At 45.6% G+C, this 12,605-nt stretch overlaps 1 protein-coding gene across 1 annotated transcript in view; it reads left to right on the top strand.

The window, feature by feature from the left end:
- LOC115394673 (NACHT, LRR and PYD domains-containing protein 3-like) overlaps window positions 1–9,480 on the top strand; it is a 37,000-nt gene extending 27,520 nt beyond the window's left edge. The window contains exons 6-8 of the mRNA XM_030100026.1: window positions 2,784–2,966; window positions 7,569–7,742; window positions 8,047–9,480. Of these exons, the coding sequence (XP_029955886.1) occupies window positions 2,784–2,966; window positions 7,569–7,742; window positions 8,047–8,056 (367 nt within the window). The 3' untranslated portion in view covers window positions 8,057–9,480. The remainder of the gene's footprint in view (window positions 1–2,783; window positions 2,967–7,568; window positions 7,743–8,046) is intronic.
- Window positions 9,481–12,605: the final 3,125 nt, after the last annotated feature.

Below are 12,605 nucleotides of genomic sequence, written 5' to 3'. Positions count from 1 at the left end.
CAGGAGAAGCCATAGACTTAAGCTGCTGTGCGCCGATACCGTATTTTCCACACTATAAGGCTCACTTCATTACAAGGGGCAAAGTCAATGAATGGCTTTTTTAAAAACTTTTTTCATATATGGGGCACACCCCATGAAAAGGCGCATAGAATACACAACTCAGTATGCAACCCAGATATGCAGCGCAGAGTGAGGCCATGACCAGCGCAACCGCTGATGCCCAGCCAGCCTGTGAAGACCCCCCACCACCCCCGGCGGCCACCCCCGCACCCTGGCACCGCGACGCGCCTTCCGATCCGCTCCATGCGTCCCGACGAGCGGCCGATCCGCCAGCCGACACCCCGGGGCGGCCGGCGGGAGAACCCCACCAGCCGGCCGGACACCAGCGACCAAGCGGGCCACACCAGCCGTGGCCGCGCCCTGCACCGCACACCCGCAGCTCCCGGCGTCTCGGCCGTCCCCAGCGTCACAGCGCGGGGGCCGCCAGCCGAGCTCTCTGGCTGGGAGACTGGAGGACAAACTGTGTGATTATGGTGACTGACAGGTTAGAGGTGGATGCCGTTGTTGTTTGCGTTCTGTTTGAACTGGCTAGCTTAGTTACAAGCAACCAGAGGTTGTTTGCGCATGTGATCATGTCGCAAAGAATTATGGGAACTGTAGTAAAGCCAACGGACTGACAACCGGGTGATCTTTATTACCATATTTTCCGGAAAAAAGGTGCACCAGATTATAAGGTGCGCTTTGAGGTTTTGAGAAAATTTAAGGCTTTTATGTGTGCCTATAGTGCGGAAAATACGGTATATCTTTCCGAGGAGCACTATGCAGTAACGAGTAGTTTAACTTCTTTACTATTTCCATGGAGTAATCAAGTAGTGTAAGGCACTACTTTTTTCAAAAGTAATGAGTAACGGGTAACTCTTTACTTTTTGAGTAACGGACCCAACTCTGCAAATCTGACATCTGGAGCTCTGATACCAGCCAGATTTAATTTATATTAGAACAGAACTGCAACCACATTTTTGGATGAAGAAAAGGAAGACAAAAAAAAAAAAAAAACACTGATGGAGTTGTTCAGCAGCAAGAATACCCAGATCCCCCCTCAGCGACCACCACCCCGTCCCCAAACAACAGGATACCAGAGCAGACTCCACTAGGAGCCAAGAACCAACTAACTTTCATGCTCCAAACGCAGCAGGAGCTCCTGCAACACAGACTGAATGTAGACAGAAACTACAGGATGTACATTCAGCAGATCAGTCCAACCTGAACATGTTATTAACTTGTTAGAGGATTAAAATATTCGTCCCTCTGCCATTCATATATCAAACATTACATCAACACCACAGTAAAACTGTTTCAGTGTTTAAAGTCATTTTGTAGGCAGCTGGCTCTTAAATCAGATCTCCAAGGTCCATTTAAACGCCTCATCTTCCTGTTTTTCTTCCTCTCCTCCCAACAGCCACACCTGCTAACTCACAGCGCCCCCCCCACGGCCATTTCTGAACATATACATGCTGGATGTTGTATATTTCTATGGCTAAACTGTGATTTTAGTACTTTGCATTGTGACTGCTTGTGTGCCCTGTGACTGCGTCAGTGGAGGGTCACCATAGCGAAACCTTTGATCTCTTTGTGATAATGTAAGAACCACAGCCCTGAGGGACAACAGGTCTGAACCAGCCAAGATAAGGAGCTGATGCCAGGTCAGAAGCCACAGGAGGCAGTTCATCGTTTATTCAGGCTGCATTCCGGTCGCATATGGCCTGCTGAGATGAGCTGGATTGTTGTTAAATGCCCCAAGCTAAGGTGTTGTAACCGCAGGACCCCAGATTTTAAGCATGATTGCTGACTCCTGAAGAAGAGGAGTCCCATGTGCCCCCCTTAATTATGCGAAAATGGAGGATAAAGTTGTCCCACCACCAACAATCGGGGCCATTCAGCCTGGGGTTCAGACTGAGATCTGTTCTCGCAGGGCTGATGGACCGAGAGCCTCGTATTTTGATTTTATTGCTAGCATGAGACCTTCTTCGCTGTCTGATCATCCTCAATCAAATAAAAGAATCTGTGCTGAGACTTTGAGGTTTCAAGCATCCTTTTTTCATTTCAAACTCAGTCTCAACAATGTCAACCCACAGCATGAACAAAACTTCAACACACCTGTAACCTGATATCTGTGTCAACTGAACTTTAACATTTGCATCCTCATTTTCATTCTTACAATATCCTGATTATTCTGATGTTTTTTCTGTGAGATCTCCAGTGTTGGCAAGTTACTTTATAAAAGTAATTAGTCATAGTTATAAGTTACTTCTTCAAAAAGTAACTGAGTAACATTTTAAAAGTAACTAATTACTAGGCAACGTAACTGTTGCGTTACCTTTAATAAAACATGTTTAAATACTGTATGTCAAAGTTTTTGGATTCCCTCTCAATGACACTCTAAGTTCATTATTTATTCTAAAACTGAATCTATGATGAATGAAATAAATGGACACTTGACAGAATAAATTACAAACAGGAAACACTACATTAATCTAAATTATTCAAAAGTTGCTGTGTGGTAATATGAGACAAGACACCAATCAAATGTGATTAGTAACTGTAGACTGAGCTCTGCAGCATGTTAGTGATCAGCATGTTGATGAGAGCTCTTCTCCTCCTGGTGGCTTCAGCTGTTTGGACTTTACATTTCTAAACTCTTCCAGTCTGAACCTTCTTCAGCTCTCAATGACTTCAACATCAGACTTTGTCCTCTAATCTCACTTCTTTCTCTCTTTATTCAGGTTGAGGAGCTGCAGTTTGTCAGAGATCAGCTGTTCTTCTCTGGTCTCAGCGCTGAAGTCCAACCCCTCCCCCCTGAAACATCTGAAACTTCTGGACCTGAGTCGGAACCATCTGCAGGATTCAGGAGTTGAGCAGCTGTGTGGTTTTCTGGAGAGTCCACTCTGCAGTCTGGAGGATCTGAGGTCAGTTGACTGTCTGTTACTGTTGTAGAAGGAGAAATGTTTGTCAGCAGCTGTGATCTGAGACTCTGATCCTGCAGTGAGAGAGTGGACTGAGCTCAGCAGCAGGTTACTGATGTGTGTGTGGACATGAGGAGGTGTGTGACTGTTGTGTTGACATCAATCAGTCACATTTTATTTGTAAAACACTTTCCATACTCAAAGCAGCACACAGTGCTGAAAACAAGAGAAAATTATGATAAGGACAAAACTAAACAAAAGAAAACCAAAACATCAGAAACAGAGAACTCATCCCCTCAACACTCCATGCAAAAACACACACACACACACACACACACACACACACACAAACACACACAGTAGTGAGATCTGGCATGGCACTGAGGATCGTGGAAAACACCACAGTTTGGGTCGTCCACACTGGGAGGGGTCACAGGTCATGACTGTCGGGGGCGTCTGCACCCGAGGTGGGGAGCCCCCCAACCAGCCGGGCCAAAGGGCCCCATGGACAGAACCCCCAGCAGCAGAGCTGATACAGCCACCAGTGTGGAGGACCTCCTGAGGAAACACTGGAATTAAAACAATGTGAAAAAGGAAGAAAAAAACAGTATAAAACATCTAAATGAGGATAAATGAAAAAAAGGGAGTATTTAAAATAGTTAAAATCGATCAATAAGATATATATGATGTAAAACCTGAAATAGTAAAATGACGTCAAATTAACTTTAAAAAAATACAGCAAAATAGCAGCAATAACATAAAATAGGAAGAATTTCAAAGATCAATTTAAAGTCTGTTTAAAAAAAGGTGAGTCTTTAACCTTCTTTTAAAACTCCCAGCAGTCTCTGCAGTCCTGAGCTTCTCCAGCAGGCTGTTCCACAGATGGAGGCCATCGTGGCTAAAAGCTGCCTCACTGTGAGTTTTTGTTCTTCTTCTGATGTGGATCAGAGGAGCTGCTGGAGGAGCTCAGGATCCACGAGGGTCGATGTGGTCAAAGCTGATCAGATCAATAAGATGGAGCAAGGCCGTTAAGACATTTAAAAAGTAGTTAAAGAAGCTTAAAGGGGCTGTATCATGCAAAATTCACTTTTTGTATGTTTTAACCTTGTTATATAGCTATGTCCTCACCAAAAACACCTCCACAGCATTTTTTTTTCCTTCGTGCGTGTGTTTGAGCTTTCCTCGTTTTTCTGCTGCTCAGAGAGGCAGCCCCTCCCATACCCGTGAAAACGGTGTGTTTCCCATTTTGACGTCACACGCAGAAGATGGCTCCCCTGAGCCCCCCTCCTGCAGGCCCTCGGCAATCAGCGTTGCCGCTTTTTGTATCTCCCATTACGGATATAAACTTTAACCATCGCCTGAAAGCAACAATCAAGCAAGAGCAAGAGTCTGAAGGGTCTGAAGGGTCTGCGCTTGGTGAGTTTCTAACAGGAAAAGACGTTTTCGTGTGTCTTTGCGTGTAGAGAAGCTAGAGCTAAAGAGCTAAAGCTAGCCAGCGTATTTGTTTTGAAGCACTGATTGGTTGAAGTTCGCTGTCAGTCAAAGTCCACAGGGGGAGAGGCGGGATTTTCAGTGAAACAGAGCGTTTTCTCTTCCGGGTTTCAGAATTAGCCCCAGAAAATCTTTTAATTCACACAAAATGACTTTTCCTTAGCGTCAAAAATAAACTATTACCATGATAATGCTATTTCTAGGGTTTGGACTAGCTAAAAAAGCATGATACAACCCCTTTAAAATCCACCCTGAAGCAGACAGGGAGCCAATGCTACGACTTTAAAGCTGGTGTCATGTGGACCCGCCCTCTGGTCCTCATCAGCAGGTGTGGCTGAGTTTTGCATGAGGATGATGTGAGTGATGAAGATCCACAACAACAGAACAGCTCATTGATCAGGACACAGTAATGTGGAGCTGCTCATTTCTCCATCAACACATCTGGTTGGTTCGTCCTCATTGATTCTGCTGCTTTCTCTCTTTATTCAGGTTGATTGACTGCAGTTTGTCAAAGATCAGCTGTTCTTCTCTGGCCTCAGCTCTGAAGTCCAACCCCTCCCACCTGAAACATCTGAAACATCTGGACCTGAGTGAGAACCAGCTGCAAGATTCAGGAGTTGAGCAGCTGTGTGGTTTTCTGGAGAGTCCACTCTGCAGTCTGGAAACTCTGAGGTCAGTTGACTGTCTGTTACTGTTGTAGAAGGAGAAATGTTTGTCAGCAGCTGTGATCTGAGACTCTGATCCTGCAGTGAGAGAGTGGACTGAGCTCAGCAGCAGGTTAATGATGTGTGTGTGGAGGAGGCGTGACATGAGGAGGCATGTGACTGTTGTGTTGACGTTGATCAGTCAAGCTTTATTTATCAAACACTTTTCATACTTTAAGCAGCACAAAGTGCTGAAAACAAGCTCCAACCATGACGGGACGACAACTAAACAAAGCAAAACCAAAACAGAGAAGCCATCCCTTCAACACTACATAAGCAGTCACACACACACACACACACACACACACACACACACACACACACAGAGTAGGAAGATCTGGCATGGCACTGAGGATTGTGGAAAACACCACGATTTGGGGCCGTACACACTGGGAGGGGTCACAGGTCATGACTGCCGGGGGCGTCTGCACCCGAGGTGGGGAGCCCCCCAAGCACCTTCAAGCACGCCATTGTGGAGCCTTTACTCAAAAAAAAGGAGGTTTGGACCCGGCAGACTGAAATAGTTATAGGCCCATCTCTACGCTGCCATAACTGTCAATGATTCTTGAGAAGGTGGTCTGAAATCAGCTGTCTTCCTACCTTGACCAACATAACTTCTTTGACTAATTTAAATCTGGCTTCCGTGAGCACCACTCCACGGAAACTGCCCTACTGAAAGTATCCAGTGACATAATGATGTCTGCCGATTCGGGTAAATGCACCGTGCTAGTTCTCTTGGATCTGTCCTCAGCTTTTGACACTGTTGACCATCAGATCCTGATAAGTCAATTGAGGGACCATGTGGGACTGTCGGGGTTGGTTTCCAGTGGTTTACCTCAAATTTGTCTGGATGTAGCTTTTGTGTGTCAACAAACCAGATAAAATCAGAGTCCATGAATCTAGCGTGTGGGGTGCCTCAAGGCTCCGTCCTGGACCCTATTTTATTTTTCCTGTACTTGATTCCCCTGGGTAAGATCATCCAAAGTTTAAGATTTCTTACCACTTGCATGCCGATGACATCCAGCTCTATTTTTCTTTTCAGCCAGATGGGATAAAGAAGCTTGATTCCTTCTTCCATTGTTTGGCAGAAATAAAACAATGGCTCAGTGAAAGTGCCCTTCAGCTCAACGCAGACAAAACTGAAACACTCGTAGTTGCCCCTGATGCTTCAATTCCAGGGATCAAGCAGTACCTTGGTGACTTAGGGCAGTCCGTGAATTCGTGCCTTAGAAATTTGGGTGTTTTCATTGACAAAGACATGTCTCTAGTGCAGCACTGCAAGCAGCTGACAAGAAACTGTTTCTTTCATCTAAGAAATATCTATAAACTCAGGAAAATGGTATCATGCAATGATCTAGAGCTCATCATTCATGCTTTTGTTTCTTCACGCTTAGACGACTGGAACAGCCTGTTTTCATGTCTGAACAAGAAGGAGCTTTCGAAGCTGCAACTTGCGCAAAACTGCAGCGATAATATTGACCCACACAAACAGATGGACTCGCATATCTCCCATTTTAAAGGAGCTTCATTGGCTACCAGTTTTTTACAGAGTCAATTTTAAGATTATAGTTTTAACCTTTCGGGCCTTGCATGGCCAAGCTCCTTCTTATATTTGTGACCTGCTGCAGCCTTACTCCCCTGCGAAGGTTTTAAGGTCTGCAGATCAGAACTTGCTAAAGGTGCCATGTACTCGCTTTAAGACCAGAGGAGCCCAATCATACCAGGCCATTGCTCCCAGGGTTTGGAATGATCTCCCGCTCGCTCTCTGCTCAGTTGCGTCTGTTGACTCTTTTAATTCACAACTTAAAACCTTTCTGTTTTCCCAAGCATTTGCTTAGTTTTCCGGGCCTGTTTTGATCTCCTTTTTAATATTGACTATTTATCTGTATTTAATTGTTGTTTTTGTTGTTTTTATAAATGTTGTGAAGCACTTTGTGGCTCGTTGCCTGTGAAAGGTGCTATATAAATAAAAATTACTTACTTACTTACTTACTTACTTACCAGCCGGGCCAAAGGGCCCCATGGACAGAACCCCCAGCAGCAGAGCTGATACAGCCACCAGTGTGGAGGACCCCCTGAGGGGGATAAAGAAGTATAAAAACCAATAAAGAACAGAAAGAAATGCCTAAATTGGGATAAATAAAATCCTACCATAGAACCTTAAAATCCACCCTGAAGCAGACAGGGAGCCAATGCTACGACTTTAAAGCTGGTGTCATGTGGACCCGCCCTCTGGTCCTCATCAGCAGGTGTGGCTGAGTTTTGCATGAGGATGATGTGAGTGATGAAGATCCACAACAACAGAACAGCTCATTGATCAGGACACAGTAATGTGGAGCTGCTCATTTCTCCATCAACACATCTGGTTGGTTCCTCCTCATTGATTCTGCTGCTTTCTCTCTTTATTCAGGTTGATGAACTGCAGTTTGTCAAAGATCAGCTGTTCTTCTCTGGCCTCAGCTCTGAAGTCCAGCCCCTCCCTCCTGAGGTTGCTCGACCTACAGGACAACAATCTGCAGGATCCAGATGTGCAGCAGCTGGTTGATCTCCAGCAGAGTCCAGACTGCAGCCTGCAGACTCTGAGGTCAGTAGATGGTTGGAGTGAGTCCATGCTGCTTTCAGCAGGTTTGTACTAAACACAGTCAGTGTGAGAACAAAGATCCAGGGTTTGACTCTCAGTGAGGCTGTGAGAGGAGAACGCTGAGCAGCTTCAGGATTGGACAGCAGAGGACACACAGTCAGCCAATCAGAGGAGCCACAGGCTTGTTGTGTTGGTGTGACAGTGGTGGTCCTTCATGAGCTCTGAGCTGCTGACTGCTGCTCTGAACAGGACTGAAGTCCTCGCTGCTTCACAGAGACTCTGATCATCTCCTCTCATCTCTCTGCAGGTGGAACTGAGAGCAGAGAGGAAGCTGTGTGTCCTGAAGATCTACTGAGGAGAGCAGAGCTTCATCCAGACTGAGTGACAGAGGAACCACCAGAAGATCTGCTGAGTGTCAGTGGAGCAATGTGAAGAGCTGAGAGAGTCCAGCATCGAACCAGGGTTCCTCTGGATGTGACGCAGAACCATCAGTGTGTGGACTGAACCTTCAGAGGACAATGAGACTCTGTAACCTTCAGAGAGTGAACTGGTCTGTGTGGAGTTTCTCAGCTTCTGTAAAGTGGACCAGGAGCTGCTCAACACTCCATCAAGCTGTTCACCACCTTCACCTCCATCAGCTGAGGATTTGTCCACAGCACAGAGAGTGAGCTGCATAAACAGAGACACTTCCTGTTCCGGTCGGCTCTGATTGTGTCTTGAAAGTGAAATGAATCCTCTGCTCCCCCAATCCTGTCAGGACTCTGTCAACATGGACGGCATCAAATCCTTCCAGCTGAAAGTCCACATCTTTAGTGAGCCTCTTAAAGCAACAGATACTGGCTCGTTGAGCATCTAACATGAACTTCATTCATGTCAACTTTTTACCTTTACATCAATATATATGTACATTTTTTGTCTTTTGATGAACTTAAAGGTCCATGTTGCTCTTTTGTTCTGCAACTTGCAATCCTAAAGAGTCTTCAGCAATCCTCAGTCAGCCTCTTAATCCTGGAACAACAGGAATCTTCAAACCTGCCCCGACTGAGAGAATACACACTTGAAGACAACAAAAGACAGATCGCACAAGATCTTCCTCTTCTGATCTTACAGTGTGTGGTGTGTTCCAGAGTGCTGATGTTAGCAGCTGGGAAATAACGCTCAGTTCCTGCTACAACATCTGGGAATAAATGGGTGATTCTGCAGAATGTTTTGAACAAACCTCTTAGAGGGGCTGAAGAATATTGCTGTTTTTCACAATGATTCTTTCTTTGTGTTTTTGTCCCGACTTGTTTTGGTTTGGGGTTACCAGAACTTATGTGGGTCTTCTTGTTTTCTTTTCATCTGTCTTTAAATGAGCTATATTGTGATTTTTGGGGACTGTCAAAGACAGCTTCAGGCAGTTAGAGGCTATTTTCGCAGCTGTGGCACCTTGGAGTGTTTTTGTGTTATGAAATATCAGTAATTCTGCACATCAACACAGAGGTCCAAACGACTCGACCTCACTGAACCAGGCCTTGGAATTCAATATGGAGAAGTTCCTGTTTGCAGCCTGCAGGTTGGACTGACTGGTAGAGTCTGTCCATCTGGGGTCTTTAGTGTCGGAATCGCACCACTTTTAAGAGTCAATCTCACAGAATCCACATTGAAACTGGTCATCATTTGTGAGGCAGTCCAGAGTCAAATGTTTGTCAAACCAAAAGAAAAAACAGGGTTTCTTGTGGTATACTCTGCAATAAAAAAATCTGACCGCTTTTGAAGACAGTGCTTTTCTTTTGGAGGGGAAAACAAATGTGTGTATTTGGCACTTCATTGTTGGTGCCAGACATTTGAAGGGAGGGCAGAGCTTGGACTGAATATTCATATAGTTTACTCAAATATATGTGAATGAAGAGAAATATTGACTTAAGTTTTTCTGATCTAATCACACACTAACAATGTTAAAAGCTCATAAAATCCATTTTTCATGACGGGTTTCCTTTAACATGTTCACTGTGTGAATGTGCAGGTTCCAGTCAACATGTTTCTTCTTCTGAGTGTTTTCTTCCTCCCAGGTGAGCTCTCTGTTATGATTTAACATGTTTCTTCAATAATTTGAAGGTTTTAAATCAGTGATTCAGATGGTAAATTGAGCTCACAAGTTATTTGGTTTTCCAGCTGTTTGGGTTCATTGTGCCGGTAAAGAAGCCCGTCTCTTCATCACTGCACCGAAGAGTCTGGAAGCAGTGACTGGATCCTGTTTGATGATCCTGAGTAGCTTCAGACCTGCTTCAGAGGAAGAGTTGAGAGTATTGAGTGGAGTATTAAACAGAGCTGATGTCTGTTTCCATTCTGAAGATAAATCAACTTGTATTGAAGCTTCATGTTTCTCTGTACATTTAAACAAGTTTCATCTCAATTTATTGTTGCATTTTTTTCCACTTTGTTCTGGTTTCACGAGCTTTGGATCTCCTGTAATGAGCATGGAAATAATGACAACAGAAAACAAATATCTCTTTCCACAAAATCATTGTGTTAATGCTTTACAGAAACAAAGTTTTTTCTTTGACATAAAGTCATGAGAATCTGTGAAGTGATGAAAGTGAAACTGATTAAATGGAAAAACTGCTTTAATTTTTTTCTGTCAAGACAAAAGGTTGTGAACTGCTGCTGCACAGGAAGCATGTATAATGTGTTAAAGTATGGACCCAAACACAGAACCCTGCAGAACTCCATTTCGTCTGAGCTGAAGAGTCATCAGCATGAAGGAAGTGGAATTTTTTGAGACAGACCAAACAAAACAAACTAAAAACAGTAATACAACTGTGATTGAACTGAACTGTGGAACGTCTTGGTCTGGGGATGCTCTGGTCCTGGTCTTCACTGCAACATGAAAGAGGATTCTTCCTTTGCTTTTGTTTTTCTCAGGAGAAAACCTCAGACCACTAGAGGGCGTCAGAGTCCTGGACTTGACAAGGTGAGATCAGTTATTGAAACTCCACTGATATGTCAGGATGTGTGTGTTCTGGCCGGTCTCCTCACCAATATGAAACTCGGACACGGAGCTGTCTGTGGTGCTGAAACGTCTCTCTCTCTCGTCAGTTTATCTGAAGCTTTAAGATGTGTTTCCTGCAAAAAATCACTTGGGCATCCAGTTGGCTGCTGAACAGGTAGCTGAACGGGGCTTTGTCGGGCTCCTCAGGTGACTCATCCAAGATGGCGGCGCGCACAGACGCTGCGGCTCGTCGCTCCGTGTTTTTCCTTCTTTTAAGTGTTTTGTTTGTCCTTTCACGCGCAAATCTCGTCTACAGCCGCCAGGAACTTCTGGATATTGGATTTAATGCAAAACGAACAATATCAGCAGAATCGAGCCGTTTCTACAACATTCCAAACAACATCGGGAGACCGCCCGGCGCTCCGTGGATTGTTGTCGGGCCCGGCAGGCGGCGTAGGCGGAGAAGAGAGAGGAAGCAGAAGCGAGGCTGCCGGTCTGGCCTGCTAGCCCGACTGAGGAGAAGCCCACACAAGCCTCCCCTCCCGAGTATGTTTCTGACCAACGCACGGTCTTTGATCCACAAAATGGATGAACTACAACTGCTCATGGAAGGAAATCGATACGTGAGAGACTGCTGTGTATCGATCATATCAGAAACCTGGCTTCACCCGCGGATCCCCGACGCCGCAGTGCAGCTAGCTGGCCGCTCAATGTACCGGTGGGACCGCAACAGTGATTCCGGTAAGAGGAGAGGTGGTGGCCTGTGCATTTACGTACACAACGACTGGTCTACAAATAACACTATTATGCACACACACTGCTCACCGGACATAGAGTTCATTTCTGTCAAAGCCCGTCCGTTTTTCCTGCCCAGGGAGCTAAAAGCTGTGCTAATCACGGCCGCTTATATACCACCGGATGCTAACACTAGCATAGCTCTCACGCTATTAGCGGACGTATTAAATACATTACAGCAGTCTTACCCCGACGGCGTACACATTGTTGCAGGAGACTTCAACCAGGCAAACCTGAAGTCTGTCCTGCCTAAATTCTACAAACATGTAAGCTGTGCTACTAGAGGGGAAAACACCCTAGATCACGTCTATACAAACATCAAACATGCATACAGAGCCATACAACTGCCACATTTAGGCCAGTCAGACCACCTGTCTCTGCTCCTCGCCCCTGCTTACACACCGCTAAGAAGAGGCACAGCTCCAGTGACCAAGACCATCACAACCTGGCCCGAAGATGCTCTTCTTCAACTCCAGCACTGTTTCCAGCACACTGAATGGAGTGTCTTTGAACACCAGGACCTGACCCTACACACAGAGGCTGTACTATCCTACATTAAGTTCTGTACGGGGAATGTAACAGTGGAAAAACGCATCCGAGTGTTCCCAAATCAGAAACCCTGGATGAACAGCCATGTCAAGACACTCCTCATGGACCGAAACACCGCCTTCAGATCTGGAAGCAAGGAACTGTACAGTGCTGCCAGAGCTGACCTGAAGAGAGGAATCAGGAAAGCGAAAGCAGAGCACAGACAGAGGATTGAAAGCCACCTCTCTGACAACAACTCTCGGTTGGTGTGGCAGGGAATTCAGCAGATCACAAACTTCAAGGGTCATACAAACTCAGGAGTGGTCCCGAGCACCGCACTAGCAGAGGAGTTGAACACCTTCTTTGCACGCTTTGAGACCCCCGCCCAAAAGGCTGCAGTCACACCCCCTCAGCCACATCCAACTTCCAGCTCCCAAGCACTGACTGTGCAGGCACATGAAGTGGAAAGGGTGCTGAAAAAGGTGAACCCCAGGAAAGCTTCTGGACCGGACGGTGTACCGGGGAAGGTGCTCAAGGCCTGCGCCACACAACTCTCGAAGGTCTTCACCAAA

Source organism: Salarias fasciatus, chromosome 9 (genome assembly GCF_902148845.1).
Source record: "Salarias fasciatus chromosome 9, fSalaFa1.1, whole genome shotgun sequence".
NCBI lineage: Eukaryota > Metazoa > Chordata > Actinopteri > Blenniiformes > Blenniidae > Salarias > Salarias fasciatus.
Note: the sequence above shows the minus strand (reverse complement) of the source record. Positions and strands in the feature narration are given on the sequence as shown.